This window comes from Megalops cyprinoides, chromosome 9 (assembly GCF_013368585.1).
Source record: "Megalops cyprinoides isolate fMegCyp1 chromosome 9, fMegCyp1.pri, whole genome shotgun sequence".
NCBI lineage: Eukaryota > Metazoa > Chordata > Actinopteri > Elopiformes > Megalopidae > Megalops > Megalops cyprinoides.
In genome coordinates, this window is record NC_050591.1 from 33,143,520 (window position 1) to 33,165,976 (window position 22,457).

The 22,457-nt window shown below is 39.9% G+C and overlaps 1 protein-coding gene across 1 annotated transcript; it reads left to right on the top strand.

Annotated features, from left to right (window-relative positions):
* Positions 1-5,522: 5,522 nt before the first annotated feature.
* Positions 5,523-20,690, top strand: ywhag2 (3-monooxygenase/tryptophan 5-monooxygenase activation protein, gamma polypeptide 2). The gene is made up of 2 exons (XM_036536372.1): positions 5,523-5,773; positions 18,981-20,690. Exons 1-2 carry the CDS (start codon positions 5,687-5,689, stop codon positions 19,635-19,637), a joined length of 744 nt encoding a protein of 247 aa, XP_036392265.1. The 5' UTR covers positions 5,523-5,686; the 3' UTR covers positions 19,638-20,690.
* The last annotated feature ends 1,767 nt before the right edge of the window (positions 20,691-22,457 follow it).

Below are 22,457 nucleotides of genomic sequence, written 5' to 3' on the forward strand. Positions count from 1 at the left end.
GTACATTCTGTAAATAGCCGATCACAACTAAACAAAAGCAAATGTATTACGTCAGACAACAATATATATATATTTTTTGATCAGCACTTTATACATATAAATTATTCAAAGTATGTATATATTCATATTCACATATATGTATGTATGAATATGCATCAGAGATGTTTGCGCTATACTGGAGACTAAGCTCTAGACTGACAATCTCTTGCTTTTTCTGGAAATGCTGAAATATTTACCATACACTCCCAGCTTTAAAAAAAAAATATTGAATAGTGCAGTAAGGTGCAGCGCTCTGAAACAGGGGTCATAAATAATTTAGAGTTAAAAGATGTCCTCCCCCACCCTCTGCTTCTCCGTGCAAACGTGTACACAAAGCCAGCCCAGCCGAGAACAGAACAAACCTTTGATGCTCATGCTTTGGAGGACTCAATCTCCCTCCGTCCCAAGCTTCATTTATCACAAAAAACAGCCGGACACTTTTATACATCTCTTATTCCTATACGCCGCTTCGTTTGTTTGGGTCTGATTCCATTCCTGCGTCCTGTGTGTTTTTTTTTTTTTTGTTATAGTTTTGTCTCAAGAGTGAGATCTGATTTTAAGCAGGAAAAGCAAAATAATTGAAGCATCCTTTTAGATATGTTCAGTATATAATCTGTTGGGACTACTGTGTGTTTATCTGAAAATTGTGCTTTTGGACGATTCTTATTTGCAATAGCACATTTTATTTGTATATTTCTCTTTTGTATTAGAAATATTGCCTGTGCTGTCACGGTAAATTGATGGTTTTGTGAGTGGTAATGGATTGATCAGATATTTAAGAAATTAATCACTGTGCTGCTGTGTCTGCAATCGTTATAGTCTTTCATTTCAAGATGCACAGTATATCGGGCAACAGAAAATTTCCTATTCAAGCTATTCAATGTTGTGTTGTAGATCCTGTTGTGGTCAATATGGTGTCATCAATATTATATAACATCTGACACATGAATTTTCATCCGTAGAAAAAAATCTGTGGTAGAATGAATCAGAGAGACTCAAATCTCTCTCCATTAGAATGTTAGAATAACACATTCTGAAGGGGTCACTGATTGCATCATATATTATTTGATATGATGGATTTCATGTACTTAATTGAGATGTGCTCACATGTTTTTTATGAATTATTTACTATTCCTGATCAAGGGGCATGCTAAAATTGTAACAGTGAGGTTTGTAAAGAGTAGCAGAGGCTGCCACCGTTTGGTAACACTTCATTATAACATTCAGTTAAGCTTAATTTACACCTATTGAATATGGGTTTCAGTTTGTGCCAGTTTATTTCCCTAAATCTTTCTATCCTTTAGACTATTTTATAATTGCATTTGCTTCAAATCAACCATAATTCACAATTCCTCCATAGGACAAACGCAAATCTATCTTTAATTTATTATAAACAAATAAATTAAAATACCATTGACTTAATATCTGCTTGACTTTATTTCTATAAATGCTGTCACTAATGTATACTCCCTGCGGAAATAATATACATATACACATACAAACATCAGGCTTTACCTGAGCATCATTGCAGACAGTAATTTCAGGGTGTAGCCAACATTGCAGACATATGATGCCAAGTTTGCTAGCAGTTTTAAAGCAATCATTTTGAGTAGTAAAAAAATTAAAGAAAGTGCACTTTACAAGGAGATGAAGCATGGTATGGTTCCGTGCCAACTGTGGGAAAGTGAAGACCATGACACAGGTGAGGGATTCCCACTTCCCATTAAAGGACCATAATACCTGCGTAACGACATTGTACTTACGTAGGCACCACCTTATACTCGCATCAAAACTACCGTGTGCATACATATTGTGGTTTTATAGTTACACAAGCCCTAAACACGTAACAATTGTAAGTTTGATGTAACTAAAAGGTAGTTACAGTATAAATACTCATGTATTAGGGCCACTTAGTATGAAGTGAATGCAAGTACACATTGCCATGTAGAAGGGTGCATCGTGCATACAGGCGCCTATAACGGTGCATACTGTAATTCGACTGAACCACGCTCCAAATGGAGGCATTATTGGCATTTCTCCCTCTTAATAGTCATCACGTACTTGCGCTGTGCAGAAACCATGAGCAGATGTGATATCTGGCACGGTTCCAGCACAGAAGACAGTACCTTACTAGAATTTGTTTTGTTGTGTATACTTCTCATCTGTTTGAGCATTACACCTTTAGCTCATGGGATTAATGTTAATTAAAAAAAAAAAAAATTTGTTCAATAACATGTAGTATATTGTGACTTAGTAAAATTGAACTTCATGCCTTTTTCTAAGTTTTTTATTATATCAATTACTAGTTTCAGACAAGCAAGCAATGACAAGCAATAATGATTCATCACTGGTTTGGCCATTCATAAATGCATTGATGTGGCATGGCTTCTTCAAATAAGTGAAAAGTAGTGAAGGTAAGAACCATGCAAATTAAATTGCTGACCTTGAAAAAAAATGAATATTAGCTTTTCACTGCAGAAATTACAATCACATGTGGAAATGTTCAGTTCATTTGTACAGCCCTTTATACTGTATTGGCACACTCTTGCCACATTAAACTGTGGGAGATGAGGCGATGAGTATTCCAGAAGGGCAAAAACCTTCAGAATGTCCAGTATTAAGTCTACAGCCTGAAAGGAAATGCATCAAAGTTTGGTAATAAGCCCCAGTGATATGCCGAATCTGACATCTGAGGTTACAGTGTGGAGGTGGATGGACCAGACTACTTTCTCCCCACGGTATCTGACAAAATTGCTTTCTGGGGATGTGGCCAAATATCGCCCCTGCCTCCCGGAGGAGACCCAAGGGCAGAGATGGCAGTCTGGTGCTTTGGCAACCGCAGCATGGACGAGGAGGAGGGCCAGCCCTCCTTATCCCTGCTGCACGTGTCTGATTGGGCGGTATTGTCTTCAGGGGTGTGGCTTAATCCATCAACGGCTGCTCAGATGGCCAGCCCTAAGCCTGCACACAGAACATGTTCTGCTGGATGCTGGCTGAGGCATCTCTGGAGGGGAAGTAGCTGAAGGGCATCAGACTGTGGTCTGGCAGACATGCAACAGCAGGTGTCAATGCTACAAACAATAGTTGTGGGGGCTAGTGTGACTACACCATTCAAAGGAGTTTTATTAGTCTACATATTTGCTAAAAAGACACATAGCTTACTTGTTTTTTTACATATTAGCCATTTATACAAATTTATGTTTGATGCAGCAATTGATGTTCAGTACCGTGCTCGAGGGCACAACAGCAGTGCCCCACCCGGGAATCAGACAAGTTACTTTTGGGTTACAAGACCTGCTCCTTAACCACAACACTGTTTATCCTTTTACATGAATCACCAAAGGTTGCAGCTGTAATGCCCAAAACATACCAAAACATTTAGATCCGGCTTATTCTTGAACACTGTGGAAAAAAAAGATTAAATATAATATATAATTAAATATTGTTTTCCTCTCTCACTCACAAACAAAAACTATTGACTTTCTCATGTGTGCTTCTGCAAAGAGATTTCTACAGGTAGCACAGGAAAAAAGATACATATGACCACTTTAGTCACTGGAACAAGGTGAGACACCAAAGAAACTGAGGACTGTACAATGACTAAACAAACAAGTTTAAAAGGTAAGAACAGAAAACATATATCCTAAGATAATATATAGTATCTTCTATATTAAGCAATTTCATAATATTATGCTAATGTGAGGATAGCTAATGCGTTAAAACATGATGGATAATTTGCTAGCTAATAAACTCACTTGAATTGATTGTCACTTCAAACATAAATAAACATGGAAAAACATGGCATCTATTACCATTGTAATACATAGTATTCTGCTGGGATTAAGGCAATTTTCTTGTGATCTTTACTTCATACAGTGGTGGATAACCACAATGAGGGTAAAAATGTGCATGTTACACCTTTAAATGCAATTACCTGTATAAAATCATTAACAATACAAAGCAATCAGTTATTCTCAAAGGCGATATGTATTCTCAAAGTGAGCATATAAGGTTGCCTAAACATATAAACCGACTGAATGGAAAGCTACTATAATGTTCTTCAGAAAATCTGTTGTATTTTCTCAGTAGCTACATAGCCAACCACTCGGTAACCCTTGCTTGATTAGATTAACTTCAATATGTAACAATGCTAACAAATGATTAGCTCAACAGGAACCTCATTTAAAATATATTGACCTGTATTTTTGGATTCTACAGCATCACATCACTTTTCATATTTCATTTTTCTCCTGTCTTGTCTTTGCCAACGATGCGGAGTTAGGATTGTCACCATGTTATGACTCATTCAAAGTCTGCAGTTTTTCATGTGAGTAAGACAACTGAGGCCTCCCCCCAGCTCATGTTTGTCTCTGAAGAATTTGGGATACACCCTTAAAAAGCAGGAGACAATGCTTCCTGCTCCCAAACTCTGTTGAGGAGTGAAAGGAAGGGGAAAGTTTTGGACGCGAGCCTTAACCTCAGACCTGGGGTAATGACTCTGCAAACGCACTCGTGAAAAGGGAAACTTGCTTTGTGTTTTAAATGGCTCTGAGCTACCGTCTTCATGGCTAAGCAATTCTGTGGCTAACATAGGAAATCTTGCTAAGCAATTCTGTGGCTAACATAGGAGATCTTGCAGCTCTGTTTGTTTCTTGTAGGTCTGTCCCCACACATTTTGTGTGTTGAGACAAACCCATACTCAGATCAATGGCTGTTGGCTCCATGCCCCCCGGAGAGTATGATACATTTTGATTCAAACATACCTTCATAAGCATTTGGACCTCCACACTAAATTTCAAGGCTGAGGGTGGAGCACTGAAAATTCAACATCTTTTTTTTACATATTTGGTGTTTGCAAGAGTAAGAAAGACATTACTGTATTTTCATATTGTCACTGGAATGTTCTGTTCATGCTATGAAAAGCCCTTGTATTGTAGCCCTTGTGTCTGCCAGGAAAGGTAATATCACTGATAATGAGTTAGATGGAGTAGAATAACTACACGCCTCACCCAGACTTCTTGACAAAGCAGTTCCTAGCAGCATGTGCTGCATACGCTTGAAATTCAGGGCAGGTCTTGTCTCATACTGCTGCATGTAAAATATAAACCATTATTATTCAGGTACAAACCTGTCCAAAAAAGTAGCCACTGGAATTGTAATTATATCCCTGTGATCTATTCAGAATTCCTTAAGAGCTAGCGGTTATAAGAAAAATAAGACAGAAAAATTAGAAATTGTAGATTCCTGGGTGAGGCGGTTCCTGCTGGAATAAAAAAAATGATACATCATTCTGAGAGATGAACTATATTTTCCATGGTGCCAACGCTGTCAGGCATAGACAAACTCAGCCGCCTGACTCAAAAGCTGCGATTCTTATTCGCTGCAGCCCCGTCACTCAGGAAGTCCGGATTCCCAAATAAGGACGGTCCCATCATGACCCAGGCACCCGCCCTTTTGGAGTGATGACGCAGTCTGGAGAAAGTGCGAGGAGGGGGGGAAGGGGGTGTCCCGTCGGCACGCGCAGACAGCAGGGAGCAGCTGCAGCGAGAGGATCGCATAGCGTTTTCAGTGTGTTGCAAGCAGCCAACATTTTGACATTTCATTCAAAAAAGAAAGAACACCGCTTAAAAACCCAACAGCAAGTAAAATGGTAGATCGCGAGCAGCTGGTGCAGAAAGCCAGATTGGCTGAACAGGCTGAAAGATACGATGATATGGCAGCTGCCATGAAATCGGTAAGTTTCGCGTTCGAAAAATCCCTATTTCTGTATTTTAAGATAGCCTGCAACGTAGCTGATATGTCTTTCATTGTTGTAGGATTCATTAGATCGCAGAGTTCTAGATCGTTATTTATCGAGGTCTCAATACAGCCAGTGTTATTTATCATCGTGCATATTCCATGCATTCTATGAGAAAAAATCTTCGCGAAACAGAATGAAACATTTTATAAAAGGTGGTTTTGTATTCCAACATTTGTGACTCCGTGTTGCCAGCGAAACTGTGGTTATATGAAACGCCGCTGTACAGGAACAGACGAGGCCCCAAAACCGTTATAAAATGTCAAATCGGGTTGGCAGAGAGCACCTTTATGTCTGAATGTACTACATGTCCTAGGCTCTGTCTCTCTCGCCCCCACCTCTCTCTCCCTGTCTCCTTATGGACCCAGCAATACGGTCATAAATCTGTACATCTGCAAAATAAAAAGTAGTACATGTCGTGTATGGATCTAGATTAGGAGAACACTGATAAGAAGCAGGCGCCTCTGAAAGAAAATCACGTCAAAAGGGAAAGGCACCGAATGCAGACTGTTTGATCTTGGGGCGGTGCCTTTTGCCATAGCGTGTACAATAACTCAGCATTTCTGAAATATATTGAACAAGATGTCGCAAGAACGGAAAAGAGAAGTCACTAAGACAGTATGCTGCATATACAGAGACCTCTTTACGCAGTTTAACTTATAGTTACAGCTGTCGTGTGGAGAAATTGCGCTCATGTTAAAGATGTTAGGTGTGAGAGGCAATATAGCGGTGATTTGAATGGAGCTCCTCGCATTGTGAGGTTGCATTCTGATACGCTCCCCCGAGTATTCTTTATTAGCTCGTCATGTTTAACCAGGCTACATCATTTATCGCGAGGGGATTTAATACGTTTTGAATAGTCCGATTTCAGATTTACTTTGCATTTGTCGTTTGCTACTTAATTCGACGAAAAAAAAAGACGTTACAACTGTTGCCATCCCTAATAACCTTCATTCGTTATTTCCGTCCACATATTGGAAACATAGGAGATCTTTACACAAAACAAACGTTGGAGGCAGCAGAATTCCTTCCAGAATGTTCCGTAGTTGTCATATTGCAGTGAAAGTCAGTATTCAGATTGGTTATGCCCTCTTTTGCTTTTCCCCTCACAATGGTTGGTTCTATTTGTAAAGCTTTTAGCCACAGTGACAGGGTTTCAGATCACTGCAGGTATAATACGAGCCGTGTCGACGCTTGTGACACGGTGCAGAAAATGAACCTATATATTCAAAGATTTCTTTCTTTCTTGTCTATAAAAATACAATTATTCGATGTCTTCAAGTCATATTTGGGTGCAGTGTGGATGTTAATGTTGTCTGGACAATGTATGTGGTTATTTGCGTTTGCAAATGCCCCGAAGACGCAACAACGCTCTGATTGTCTAAAATGAGCCCTCGACGGCCTTGTGTAATTAATGCGTAATAGCAAGCAAAGCTTCTGTTTGTGGAGGCTGCGTTATGTTACAAATGCCTCGTTTCCAGAATAACTCTGAACTGAGCCGTGAGACTAGTTTGCTTTCTGATTTTATTTTTTTCATTTCATAACGCGTGATCGCAGTACCTTTGAATAAGGCATTCATTTGGAGGCTTACTAGAGAGCATTGCATGCATAGGACCCTGGTACAGTGCATCCTATAATGAGAAGTGCATTGTCAGCTGGGTGCCTTTGTGCAATACAAAGAAACACTGCCTCCTCACCAGCTGTGGCGTTGTGGGCATTGTGCTCTCAGGATAGACGACCAAGACTTGCAAATGCAACTGGAAATGGTATGCCGCTATAGTGAAGCGTGGCATACAAGAAATCTTAATTTACTTGGAATTTGTTCACATACAGATGCAGTTAAACAGTGGAATAGTTATAGTGTTAAATGAGAGGATCTCCAGTCCTCGCTTCAACAGGATATAGATTATGTGATGGGCGGCAGTGTAGCATAGTGGTTAAGGAGCAGGACTCGTAACCGAAAGGTTGCCGGTTCGATCCCCGCTGGGACACTGCTGCTGTACCCTTGGGCAAGGTACTTAACTCACAATTGCCTCAGTAAATATCCAGCTGTATAAATGGATAACATTGTAAAGAACTGTAACCTATGTAAGTCGCTTTGGATAAAAGCGTCTGCTAAATGAATAAATATAAATGTAAATGTGATTTCCTTGTGGCATTCTGCGAGTTAAAAAAAAAGGCTGGTTTAATGCTTGTAGTGGTGACCTGGTGCTGTGCATTTCCTGTTTTGCTTCTTTTTTTTTTTTTGCTTTGTCAGTGCAGTCACCCACAGAGTCTCATTGCAGCAGCAAGGTGTGTCTGCTGCCTCACCCATGTGCTATGGGGAATCCCTTGCCACTGCAGATTTGGTAATCCATCAGTAGCAGCCAAAAGATTTGTGTCAAGGAGGAGTCAGCTTTACAAAAGGCAAGCCATAGAAACGTGTAGAATTGTAGAATTTTGCTGATACACCTACCTCTAGCACTACCACGCACTACCACTGTTTCATTCTACCATTCTGCTTCAACTACTACTACTTTACTACTACTGCTAATACTAGTGCTACTACTACTAGCATGTACTAATAGTATTCCTTTTGAGGATGTAGTAGCATTTCTTTTCTGGAGGGGGGGTGTAGAAACAGTCATCCTGTCTAGTGGTACTGCAGTCGTTCTTTTTTTATGTATGTATTACGCTTCCTATAGATAAGCACTCTTTGATCAATACATTGATGAATGCAGTGATTGCAGTAGCACTAGCGCTGCGCTGGTATAAAAGTGTTATACCGCGTTGGATCTGTCATAACTGAATAAGGGGACATTGCTTATTAGCTGTTCAATGGGTGAATTGTCAGTAATGCAGAGATGCAGGAGAGAGTCGTCCGGCAAGTGGTGTACTGTATTTGGGAAACAAAACTGAAAACCGTGCAATCTGGAGACTCTCTGGCAGCTGTCAGAATTTATCTTAAACGCTCGGTCAGCCATAAAGTCGTATTTTACCAAATAATTTTTCAGAACTGGAGGATGACCAAGAATAAGACCAAAACTATGCGGCTTTGCCTTACAGCACATAATTTATGAGCCGAGTTGATGACAGAGGTGACATTTTACACACTGTCCACTTAAACAGCTGAATATTAATTGAAGCAATTTAAGGTTCTGTCATGGTTAGAGGAGCAGTGGCCTAACCACTGTGCACCACTATGAATCTTAAAAATTGGTAAATCTCTTTTGTTCATTTCTCAGCACTTTTCTGCCATTTTTGGCGGAGTGCTTTATATACTGTATGCATGCCATGTTCTACACCATGAAGGCCTGTATGTGATGTCATTGCATTAATGCTACGGTCATTCAAAACACAGTAATTTCCAGATGAATACGGTTATTATCTTATCTTATGGTTGTTGTTATCACATTATATTAAGGTTATATTAAGTGTCTCACAGATCTGCCTGTTGTATTTTGCTGGTAGATAAGATATGATTGAGTATCCATTATTGAAAATACCATCTTGTCATCCGCCTAAACCAAATGAATCTTTTAGATGACACAGTACCTTCTGCTTTCATTATAATCCTGCACTGTTAATCATGAATGCTGTCATCAGAATGATGGTGAATTAGATGCTTGCCCCTCCAGCTGCTCAACACTAGAATGGTTAATGTAAGTCATTCTGTGCCAGCTGATAATGGACGCCTTCATCATAGAATGATGACGCTACAATTTTAGGCTGAAGACACAGATAGGGCAGTATTGAGCCCACGGAGGAAAGGACGATCATCTGAGTGATCACAGAGTGATCGTTTTACATATTGGGTGTCCATTTTAATTTAAAATTTGGATTAGGGACAGAAGTTTTGAGCATTTGTAGTGCTCAGTCCTGCACAGTATTTTATTCTTGAGTAGTTCAGTGCAGAAAAGTTCAAATCACGATCCAAAAATATTACAATCTTCTGTCAACAATTAGAACAATTTTGACTGAATGAGGGCAAATTTTATCTCAGTCTTTTGTATTTTACCTCTTTTTGGGTCAAAAACAGTGTCTCAGTGTAGAGCTTTGTTTTTACCAAGCAGCATTCAACCTGGGATTTTTAACATGGGGAGGGACAGGGTGTTTTTAAGAACACAAACAGGCTCTTATGCTTAATAATGAAGTACTTTCAATTATGCAAGTCCTGCTTGCTATTTCACAGCCAAGGACACAGCACATTGGCCGCTGTAACTTTAACGATGGGGCCTCCGTTCAGCTCCCAGGAACAGTCATAAGAGGGTCATAAGGATTAACGACCAAAGTCCAGAAGAGGTGAAGGTGTTCAGGTGTGTCTGTATATGTGGTGAGCGAGGGTGTGTGTGTGTGTGACTCTTAACACATTCTTGTTCAAAGTGCTAAGCCTACTTGTTTAGCCAGTGGCAGACTAAGAAACTACAAATCCCCAATCTTTAATGTCCTAGGTTGTGAATTAACAGTTTTATTATTTATCAGAAAAAATCCACACGTTGAAATGTCAGATTAGCAAATTTGTCACTGCTGCAAATGTTGAATTCGTGAATATTCAGATTTTTTTCTCACCCTTAATAGACTGTCAGCGTGATTCAGCTGTACGTGGTGACTGAGTGAGCTGCTGGTTTTATGGTATGCCACCCTTCCACCGCAAGTTTTAGTCATTACTACCATTTCAGCTGCTGTACGATGGTATGAAATACACGGCGCTTTCTTTTTGGCTTCTGCGGGAGACGCCGAGCCGAAGCAGCTCGCTGAATGAATGTGTTGCTATGGTTTCACACCCCTGACCCTCTGAGGCGATTAAGCCCGCCTACTTTCAATCACGGCACACAGCTTGTAAAAATGCAAGAGGCTCAGAAGCACTTCCTCTTAAGCGCAGTACTGTCTACCCTCATATGAAACCCGCTGTAATTGAATATTTATCTCCAAAAACAAAATAGGTAAAACAAAATCAGTCTTTTGTTGGCCGACATCTTAAACGAAAACATATTCAGCCGTCAAGCAGTAGTTATCATTCAAGCACTACATTGCAGTATCACTGCAACGCTACATTACATTACATTACTATCATTTAGCGGATACTATTAAGGAATGTTCTCAAGCAATCACCCTCCCATAATTTGGATATGCCCGAAAGAGTATCTCAGAAACCTCATGCAAACTGGTGGCTTCTGGTTACTTCAGTTTGAAGCACCACTGCAACAATCACAATTTTTTCGTGCTCTTGGATTTATACATCTTTTATGTGCTTTATTTATAGAAGCCCGCACCAGGAGAGAGCAGCTCTCAGTGAGGACTGTTGTAGTCAGTCATCCGTACTCGGGATTGCTTTGACGTCAAGTACCGCATGCCATCTTTGCACATTGCATCTTGGGAAGGAAGGCGGGAATGTCCTTTTAGCCCTGACAGGAGGAGTTAGGCTAGCCTATTCCAGTTGTGTAATACACTAAATTCATTCATTCTGGCAGTGCAAACTCACAATCCTGTACCCTGTTTTCCATTGTACTCTGTAGGTGAATGACAGAGAACGGACACCTCAACATTACCTGCTCCACGTTACATTTATGTATGGGTTTCTTTTGCTGTAGCATTTGTTTACATTTTTGCTCATTTGAAGCTGGATCTGCACAGGGACTTGATCTTCATTGCAATTATTTTTGATCTTTAGCTCATTAGCGTCACGTGTGGTCGGTAGAGGTCCTCATCATTAATGAAATTTCAGCAAGAGTTCTTTTGTTCCTCCTACATGTATGCTAATGTTTCCCACAAACCCACTCGCCTACCCTCAAGTGCTACTGTAAGACAAAGGCATTCATGACATTCTGACATCCATTAATGGAAATTTCCCTCTTGCCTATTCACTGCTCAGAATGTAGTAAATGGCTAATGTTCCTCTCGCTTGAATTGCAAAACATTTTTTTAAATAGATATTTTGGAATATGTTTCTGAGACCAGATTCTGTAGTGTTTTTACTACACCACCAGTGATTTCCCTTGTAATATTTTGCACAATATGGTCTTATTACTGTGAATGTTACTGAAATTAGAAGGGTTGGGGTTTGCACAGAATGTTGTAGTGAGAGTTGTTGTACACAGCCACAGTAAGGAGGTTATTTATGTTAAAGCAGTACTGGGCATAGAATTATTGGTGATGTGCCTACAGTAGAGATTTTCAATCTTTTTGTGAGCCTGGATGACCAAATGAGAATGAAATTGAGATCAGGGTTCCCCTCCAGCCAAACACATGCTATCTGTACATTTCACATCCGTATGTATATAATGAGTTAGCTATAGCACGTAACTGGAAATTGTCGATATTATGGATTCCACTGCAAGTTGTGTATAATAACGTTATAGATTTCATTGACAGTTGCTGGCTGTGCTCTCAGTCCTTTGCGGAAAAAGGGAGGAGTGACACAGAAAACAGGAACATGGATGATGCAAACTGCAAACCTGATATAAATTTGTTTATTTTCTTTTTTCCATCTTGTTATGGTGCCAGGTTCCCTTCAGCTGAAGTCCTTGTGGAGGTGTGTCCCTGCTGAGCAGGGCGTGGCTTATTTTCAGACACACCCACCCTTATTTTCAGCAAGAAGCTCGTTCCTTTAGCTTTAAAATGCATTTCTGTCACTTTACCAGTGGTGCATCACACCAGTAGACCATTATTCCTTATGCTTTTCAGCTGAATTTGGAGATCTAATGTGAATTTTACAATTGCAGAACTGATTGTCAGGTTTCTAGCCCCTCCCTCAATTCCACACGCTTCCTCTAACCATCCACCGGCAGGACTCTCAGTGCATTGCCAGCACTGTTAGCTTCCTCTGTAGGTTTTATGCTGTCTCCTTCTTTGACACCGACTCAACCTCTTCAGTTTCCGCTGTTTTAAAATCTCATCTGCTCTGCTGTTTATATTTTACTGATAGTTGTCTCATTGTGCAGTGAGGCCATTTTAAAGAGTATAACTTTCTTCGTCACTCAGTGCCACAGGTTTGCCATTCCTCCCTAGCACTGTTTAAGGATGTGTTTGTAAGTGGTTGAAGTTCGGTAATGAAAACCACACAGCTGCAAGTACAGTTATGTGGCTTAACTCAGACAGTAAATCTGCAAAATGGTTAGTCTGTCCATTTATAACTGAGAATTGATACACAGAGAACTATATTACAATATTTTATTTGCTGATTGTGGATTAGCAATGAATTTGAGCATTACATTGTATTTTCCCAGTTACTCATTTTCAATTTCAGTTCTCAGTTTCAGACACAAAAAATGCTTAATTGCTATCGGCTGCACTACATTAATCGCAAATGCTTATATCCCCTATTGCTAAATTGTCCCCATAAGAATGCCACATAAGAAATGAAACCACACTCTTACTGTTTAATGAGTTAATTAGTTCACTATTAATTATTTACAGCTAGCTGTATCACATTGATTGATAATTAGCTTTGGCCCAGATTTAATGAGCTATGCACTTTGTCTTAAAGACAGGTGCCAATGTTGTGAAAACAGAAATGCTCATTTTTACATTTCAGTTGTGCTTTTGAATAAATAATCATTAAATCTATACAGATGACCCTAGTTAAGTACTATAAATATTTCAGTGGTGTTGACTAGTTTAGGGTTTTTGACACCAGTCCTGATTTCTTTCGATCCAATTTTTGTTCATTTGGGTTGAAAATGGAAAATGCTCGCTTGACTGGGCATTACCATGCTTCCTTTGATGCTGAAAAATGATCGTTCGTGCAGGAAAATTCAATACCTTTTTTTCAGTGTTTTTGGACAACTGAGTGTACCAATCAGTTCCATGAGGAGTTTAATGTAGCTCGCTAGTAGAATGCTAGCTACATTCTAAATATTTTGCAAGCCATTGTTTTTGGTTGTGAGTCAGGGCCTGTTCATATGTTTGTAGCAGTGGCCCTGTGGCAGATAAATAAGTCAGTAATTACAATTTCTATGACATGCCGATTAGTGCCTCGCATACCCCGTGTACAAAGTCAGTGCTGTTGCATGTTGGCTTTTGAGTGTTGTGGCAGCCTTTAATTTACTTTTAATTGCTCATCTATTGTTTGAATTCCACTGGAATTTTTAATTCTGCCCCATTTTTAATACAAATGCAGTAGCTTGCCACCTACGGCTTTCTGTGTAGGTGCCTTTCACCCATCAACCCTTTATCACTTTTTTTCTGGAATTTTCATACTCAGAAACCACTGCACTACAAACACCTACACCTCTTCTGCCTCCATCTACACTAATACTACAGTTCTACGGCACTAAAACACCTCCACGTCCTCCACCTACTCCACCTCAGAATCTACACTAATGCTTGAATTCAACAGCACTAAAACATCTTGTACTGCTCCACCTTAATCTGTACAAATGCATCAGTTCTACTGCACTAAAACACATTTACCTGCCCCATCCCCACATCAGCATTTCTCCACATAACCTGCAAAGAAACATTTTCACTGTGATACATAGTTGTGTTTTCCTCAAATACAGCAAAACTGCTGCATTTGATGAAGCCACTGGCTGGGTTTAGCTGAATTCAGTGTCGATACTGGTTTTTACTTGATTGTTTGTTTTGAGTGTGCATATGTCTCATTCTTACTGTTTGTACTGTGTTAAGAGTGTGTGATGTCAATTCTATTTTACATGTTGGAAATATAAAAAAAAAAAAACACAGTTTTCTTAAGGCTGTTGCATTTTTTTAACTTTCGTATATATTAAATCATTATTGAGTTTGTCTTGAATATCCTTTTCTGCAATGTCTGGTATTTGCTTATTAAGAATACTGAAAGTGTAGTGACAATGCCAGAGGTTTGGAGCTTTCCTGAGAACTCAGGACAGAACTGAGGGGATTATTGACTCTTTAGCACAGTTTCACTTATTTGCTTGTTTTGCTGTTCAGCGGAGCCCTGTTTTTCCCTTTGAAAATAAAACTCTAATGTCAGTGCTAGTGCTGATAAGTTTCATAATTTTCATAATTTTCCCCCTCTGTTAGTGCAGTGGTCGGTGTTAGTCATGAAGATTTTGCACGTGCACCAATTCAGTGATCTGTGTATTTGAAAATACCTGCAGTATGTTTCCTCAGGTAGGGTCAGCCACTTAATTTTAAAAGCCCTGTGCAAATACATCCCCAGGAACCCTGATGTAAAGCCATGGCGTGTGCTGTAAAGTTTTACCCCAGAAGTGGAAGTGGATATTGTGAAATCACTGAAGACGAGGGATGACCTTTTCTAGTTCTTTTTCAGGGTGTTGAATTTCAGGGGTATATTTAAAGCTAATTTTTATGCCTTTAAGTTTGGCATAGCTATAAAGAAATTTAGAGGTTGAATTGGAATTAGAAGTCAATCAAAATGCTGAGAAGTAGTAACATTTTGAACAATGTTTTCACTAGGCCAGTGTGACACACTGACAGGATAACTGTATTTGCTGTAGGTGTCAAGTAGTCAGGGATTAGTGTACTATAAAAATCCTCGTCAGGGCACATGTTTGGTGTAAATCCGCGAATGTTGCGTTTTGCGCCTTGTGTCGGGGCGAGCTGTGAAGCGCTCTTGTGAAACGCTCAGGGAGCAGGATGGGAAAACAGAGCTCAGAGTCAAGCAGGTGAAAAGGTCAGCTGGTGCTGGAGAAAATGTCATTGGGACATGTGAACTGCCCATGCAGTGATCATCTTCACTTACAGTACAGCTGCCCTGGAGAGCTTGTGAGAATGCTTGTGAGAATACCCCTCGTATCCCCCCCCCCCATCCCTTCCCAGCTACCCCAGTATCTTTAAACACACACGCTGATAATTACAGAGCAGGGCTGGTGTGTAAAAGTGAGAGCGGATCACCATGGAAACGGGGGGATTGCACATGCTACACTGCAGCAACACGCACGGTTTGAAGCCGGCAGAATTTTAAATCCCTTTAACACAAACACACACACACACACACACACAGTGCACTCCACATGACCACTGTGTGGAGTGGTGACGTGAATGTAGCGTGTGAGCATTGGGGGTTAAGCGCTAAGTGAATTTCATTAATGTCATTACAACATTTCCACCCTCTTTCTGCAATCCAAGAAAATCCGTTTTTACCTACTGTGGTTCCAGGCAAGCAGCTGTTGTCTTGTACGACCCATTTCCAGTCAACTACCTCCACAGGAAATGTGAAAACTCACTTCTGTTCTAATTTAAAAAAAAGATAAAATAAGATAAAATTAGGTACTATTTAAAACATTAAAGCTTATTGACCAAACATTTTACGCAGACACATTAACTACTTTTCCGTTTGGGTATTGCCAGCATTCAGTTATATATATTTTTTTTTTCAAGTCTTGCACATAGTTTCACAAGCAGCAGATTCTTGTGAGAAAGAGGAACATGTCTGTGTCATGGTCTTGTGTGAGTCATGTGCGGCGTGGACTGAAGGGAATGTCTGACATGTCAAACGGACAGTTTGAAGTGGGTGAGTGAGACAGAGCACGTTCTGGGTGGAACGATCACCATCATGACATCAAAAGCAAGCATACTGGAAAAATACCCCATATGTCTGAGAGCAAAATATTAGCCCAGCATTGCCAATTTCTTCAAATTTTGCTATTTGAAATGTTGCTAATGCTATATGCTTTGAATTGGTAGAGACAAACTAAACAGCGACTTGAATTCCAGTAATAGAAAAGATAAGACTTGCTTCTCTCTGTTTTGATTAAATTTTATGTTGAACCATTTGATTTTTTTATTTATGGTTTAACTTGTGAATTTGTGAAACTAGCGCCAAATTAAACTGGTAGCCTATTGTGTAGCTTATTGTTTTATTAACAGTAAAGTGTTTTCAGATCGTACATTTAAGATTTGAGCTTTTGATTGGTCTTAGAAGGGGAAAATCTGTTCTGTTCTCTGTGTAGTTACCTGGCATGGTAAGAAATGTTAACACATACAGTGGTAGTTTAAAATATAGCCCCTACCATTTAAATTTTGGTATAATTAAAATGCCTTGATTCTGTTTTTTTCTGGTTGACTGTAAGCTTTGACCTTGCTGTGAGCAACAGCAGACATTAGAAAACAGCCAGGTCAGACAGGTTGATGGTACAAGGACAATGCTGTCAATGAGCAGGGTTCCTGTCTCAGAATTTTTTGATTTTCTTCTCTAAAATCATACAGGCAGAAAAGGAGGAGTGATGTTTCCTTTTGATGCTGGGCACAGTGAGCCTACATTACTGTAACCTCATGCTGTTGTTCAGAATATATTAGTATTAAGAAGCTTAAGCATGCATTTGGCATAACTCTGTCTGACTTACGACGTTTATTAAGACTTCTCTCTTGTTTTTTGTTGGATAAAAACTGAAGTAGACATCAGGAGCCTTATTTATCAACATGGGCATAGAATGTTCTCACACACAAAATTTAGCAATCCTGAATGTAAGATGTAGTGTATTTAAGTAATGTCCTTGATAAGCCCCAAGTGCTCTGAATTGTGTCTTACATGCACAAGTGTTTGATTTTAAATAAAAAAACCACTGTAGTAAACTTCATGAGACTAGATGATAGCCGCATCCTTTTCAGAATATGGTAAACATTTTCTATTCAGTGTGTAATGCAAAGGTCTCATACGAGAAACAAAAACTTCTCTGGGATGGTGAGAGTTAATGTTGGACTTTAAAAGAACAATGCTCTGATCTCTCAACACACCTCTTTACTATGTCAAACCAAAGTAAAACTGTTGCTTGGCAGCAAATTTGCATTGCTGCGGATGCAGCATATCGATATGAGAACCGATCTCAGACCCTAATCTAATTCCTCTAATAGTTGGCTTCAGAACAGTCATGAATATCACTGTGGATGTACTTATGAATTGCTTAACAATTTAAAGAAAAAAAAAATAAAGGGCTGAGTTCTAGTTTTGTTTGCTTTCTCTCTGTAATGAGTTAACTTGGAATTTTATACATATGATTGGTATGTTACATTTTACTATAAAAAATAGCATTTCAAATATGGTATTTGGTAAGTGAAACTGCCACCCGTGACATGTCGCAAGTGTCTTGTAATGCTGTCTTTGAATGACAGCCTTGTGGAAACACCAGTCAGAAAAAGATGTTGACAGACTGAAAATGAACAGATTCCAAGAGCTGACAAAGCCGAAAACAGCGTAGCCCGCTCCAGTATGAGTGCCGCTCACTGTCAGTTGATTTATGTCACGACAGTGCTTTCCAGATCATGCTGATTTTTGAAATGGCACTGTGCTACGCGTGGCCCCGTATCAGAGGGAATGTGCTCGCCGCTTGGTGGGTCGCTGGGGTGGGTCGCAGAGGATCGGAACTTCAAATGCGCCGCGAGGCAAGAGGTTGATAAGCTGAGCGTCAGAGTTACCGGCGGGGGTCAGGACGGGCCGGTCGATACGTTTCAGGGGGACCCTCTCTGTTGTAGTGCAGAAAAGAACTTGAAAGAGCTGGACGCAAAGCTATCGACATCTCTTGGTTCTCATTCTTGCTGCTTGAAAATGTGGATTTTGCAGCAAATATAACTAGTTTTAGGATGCAGTTTTTGCAGACTGGTTATGGCCTGTGTTTTAAAGCTGGGGGGGGATTATTATTGTTAATTAATATTGGGCACTTGCTGAGAAGGGATGCTGTAACACTAAGTGACAATGGGGGATTGTTTGCAGAAACAGTTGTACACCCCCCCATTGGAGCATTTTGAAACCCCCAAACACAAAGACAAAGACTTTCAGGAATGATGTAATGTCAGAAGAGTAGAAGTGGACAGTGAGAACTCAAAGGCTGCATCGGCGCCTTTCAGAGTGATTGCCATGCAGATGTCACAGTTTGTGTCAGCAGTGATCATGCACAAATTCATCATGAATGCATGTGCAATTCAGCCATCCATTTTGTGTTGCTCTGGTAAACCATAACTAATAAGGATAAAAAAGGGGGGATGAAGGTCTAATATTGGTAGCTAATATAGTTGCATTTACTTCCACGATGATGTGGTTTGTGTGGATCTAGGACAGTGGCAACCTGAATAGACTGAAGCAGTAAGAACTTGCATTTCATTTGTTTTTGAGAGATGTACATTTTTTCCCCAAATTAATCACTGCATCCTATTTCTCCTTGTTGATGAAAGTCAGTCTTTTCTTCTGGCCTCTAACCCACCTCTTTTGGTCTGCCCCTCCCCGCAGGTGACGGAGCTGAACGAGGCCCTGTCCAATGAGGAGAGGAACCTGCTGTCGGTAGCCTATAAGAACGTTGTGGGCGCGCGTCGCTCATCCTGGCGGGTCATCTCCAGCATCGAGCAGAAGACCTCGGCCGACGGCAACGAGAAGAAGATCGAGATGGTGCGGGCCTACCGCGAGAAGATCGAGAAGGAGCTGGAGGCCGTGTGCCAGGACGTGCTCAACCTGCTGGACAACTACCTGATCAAGAACTGCAGCGACACGCAGCACGAGAGCAAGGTCTTCTACCTGAAGATGAAGGGCGACTACTACCGCTACCTGGCCGAGGTGGCCACGGGCGAGAAGAGGGCCACAGTGGTGGAGTCCTCCGAGAAGGCCTACAATGAGGCCCACGAGATCAGCAAGGAGCACATGCAGCCCACCCACCCCATCCGCTTGGGCCTGGCCCTCAACTACTCCGTCTTCTACTACGAGATCCAGAACGCCCCCGAGCAGGCCTGCCACCTGGCCAAGACCGCCTTCGACGACGCTATCGCCGAGCTGGACACCCTCAACGAAGACTCCTACAAAGACTCCACCCTCATCATGCAGCTACTCCGCGACAACTTGACACTGTGGACGAGCGACCAGCAGGACGACGAGGGAGGGGAGGGCAACAACTAGAAACAGAGCCGCGCCCTGCGAAAACGCAACGTTCCGGCGGGCCTTGGCAGCCGCCGTTGCCAACGCTACAGCCGCAGCTGTTCTTTATTTTTCCACAAGTTTAAAGAGTTAAAAATAAACAAATGAGAAAGAGGTGTAAGATGGGGAGATTAAATCTTAGCTGAAATATATATCTATATATAGTTAAAAAAAATCTCCTTCTTCGTAGCCTCTTTGATATTTGCCAAAACCACTTAGAGGAAAAAAAAAGTCAGTCAGTCAGAAGAGGCTGTTGGGTTGAAGCGACAGCCTCGCACTGGCATATGGACTGTTCTTGTAGTACAAAGTGGAGCTGCTTATTTATCTTTAGGGGTGAAGAAGCTTTTTTTTAAAAAACAGTAGGGAGACTGAAGCAAAAGCTTGAATGTTATAGCCTCGCGAAATCGGTTTGCAGTGGTTCCAGTATGCAAGAGGAACATGCCATGTTTTAGTCATTTCAGAAATACTTTAAGGGAATCCAGTGTATACCAAAAACTGAACTAATTCATACAATCAGGACTGTGGCTGTGAAAATTTGAAATAAATAAGCATTTTAAAATATGTCAGGATGCATTAAAAATATGTAGTAATCCCTGTAAAATTAATATCCATATGGCAAATGAATGGCAAATGAATATTAGACAGTAACAATCTATGTCTCTTTGTGTAGGATTCCTCAATGTTTAGATGTAAAACTATGTAGATTAGGCTTTTTGGTGCACAAAATCTGTATTTCAGATGCATAAAAATACAATCACTCTGTCCCTTAAAAACCCCTTAAAAACAGAATCAGATGGAACCATGGGGGCTTTTTGCTGGGTAAGGCACAGTTGAAGGCAAAAATGAACAGACCTAAACGAAAGACGATCTTAAAGCAGCTTTGAAGTTTGTGGTTTACTTTTGTGTTTTTTTTTTCTTTTAAAGAAATGCACTTGCCTATTATACTGTTTCTTCAGTGTAAGACGATTACTTCTTCACTATTCTCGATAATTAAATATTGTGCATGCTGGTGATGTATTTATATACGGTAGCTTGACTTTATTAACTTATAATGTAGGTGTTATGTATTCCTATGAACAAGAAATAACTAGGCTTAAATCGGATTATCTTTAATTTATTACTTTTTGTTTGGTTGTTATTTTTTTTCATTTGCTTATATGCTATACCAAAACAGTGATCGTTAACAATAAATTGATCTGTTATGGATGTTGCTATAGTGACATGCAATATTTGTATTTGATTTGTTAAAACAAACAAGGAAGAAAAAAAGAAAAAAACACCAGTGTTAGCTTAATCTTACTGTCTGGTGTTTGTCATGGTGAAATTATAATTATGACATTGTAGAACAATATGTTGTCCTTAGAATGATCTCTCTGTTAGTGCTTTTTCTGTCATGTTATGCAGTGAGATATTTAAGGTTTGAACAGTGGTAAAAATTTTCAGAATCAGTGTTCGCACACACGGACCATAATTTATTTCTGACAGTATATGTTTTGAATTTTTTTTTTTGGTTTTAACTTTTTAGCTGTCTCCTGAGTGATAAATATCTTGAATGTGAGTCATTATGTAGCAGTCGCACAAGAGCAAAAATAATCGTAACGATGATAATAAAAGAAAAAAAATACGACTAAGTTCTGACTGCACCATTTTCCTGCTGTTCTTGTGCTGCATCGTCATCACGAGGTAGACTTTTATTTTGAAATGATAAATGTGAAGTGTGAGAAAATGTGATATGCTTTTACATTATATTCTGGCTGTTCCTCTGTGTGGCTGACTTCACTTTTTTATTCTTCATTTATGAATTTGTCTTCTAGCTTGTGGCTTGAACAACTTTTGAAAGACCTAGTAGATGTTGTGTATTGCTGACATACGTATTTGGCTATTTATTACCGTTTTTATTTTGTCATGTATGAATTGTTTGATTTTGTGTTGCCATTTGTCTCAGGTTTTACTCATTTGCTCCAAAGTAAAAGTCTTCCTCTATTTGGTGTGAGGAAGCAGTGGAGGAATGGAAATTTCAGGATGTGAAACTCTCAGTTGAATTTGTTTTGTCTTTTTGTTAATCTTTTTTGCCTGTGTGGTATTTGTGGATACTACAATAATTGTAATGCACTACCTATAATGGTTGGAAGCAGATTTTTAAATGGCTGCACTGTGCTTTAAACTCCATTGTGACTTGCAGTGACATTAATGAATACAATCTCCATTATTGCAATCACATCAAGGATAAGGATGATAAGAAAAGAAAGTCTGAGGTAGAGATAGAACTCAAAATTGGGCAAACTTTGGCAAAATTTGCCTCCTCTCACAACATCATGATATATCTCTGTGGAATTAAACATTTTTTTCTGCCAGTTAGCTTTGCCTCAGTTAGTTATTAGTTAATCTTTCCTACAGCTTTGATTAACTGTATAAAAGATGTGGTCCTCATCTACTTCTCCACAGAAGATTAAAACACTGTATTTATAACACTGAATTCACTGGTGCAGCAGAGGGCCTCGGTGGAATATCATCAGCTTCTTCATTTGAGCTTCATATTTTTAACCTGCTTGGAAAAGGGCTTCTGTTGTCGTATACATGCAGACGTACGGTCCTTAGCTCCTTGAGTTTTCAGTAGTTTTGTTGTATAAGCTGCTTGAATAAGCTGTCAAATCTGATTAGACTGCAGGAAGACCCTACTTGGAGGGAACAAAGAAGGCTTTGTTGCAGCTCTAACTCCAGTGGAGGCTGGCGTAGTGTAGAGAAAAAGAATTTGCCATATATTAAAACACATAGTGCTAAGCTAAAAATGAGGACAGTTCA

What these genes read in the sequence shown, in the direction of transcription:
- ywhag2 (XM_036536372.1), top strand. Translation starts at nt 5,687, where the DNA reads ATGGTAGATCGCGAGCAGCTGGTGCAGAAAGCCAGATTGGCTGAACAG. An exon ending in TGGCAGCTGCCATGAAATCG is followed by an intron (nt 5,774 to 18,980) that starts GTAAGTTTCGCG and finishes CCCTCCCCGCAG; the next exon opens with GTGACGGAGCTGAACGAGGC.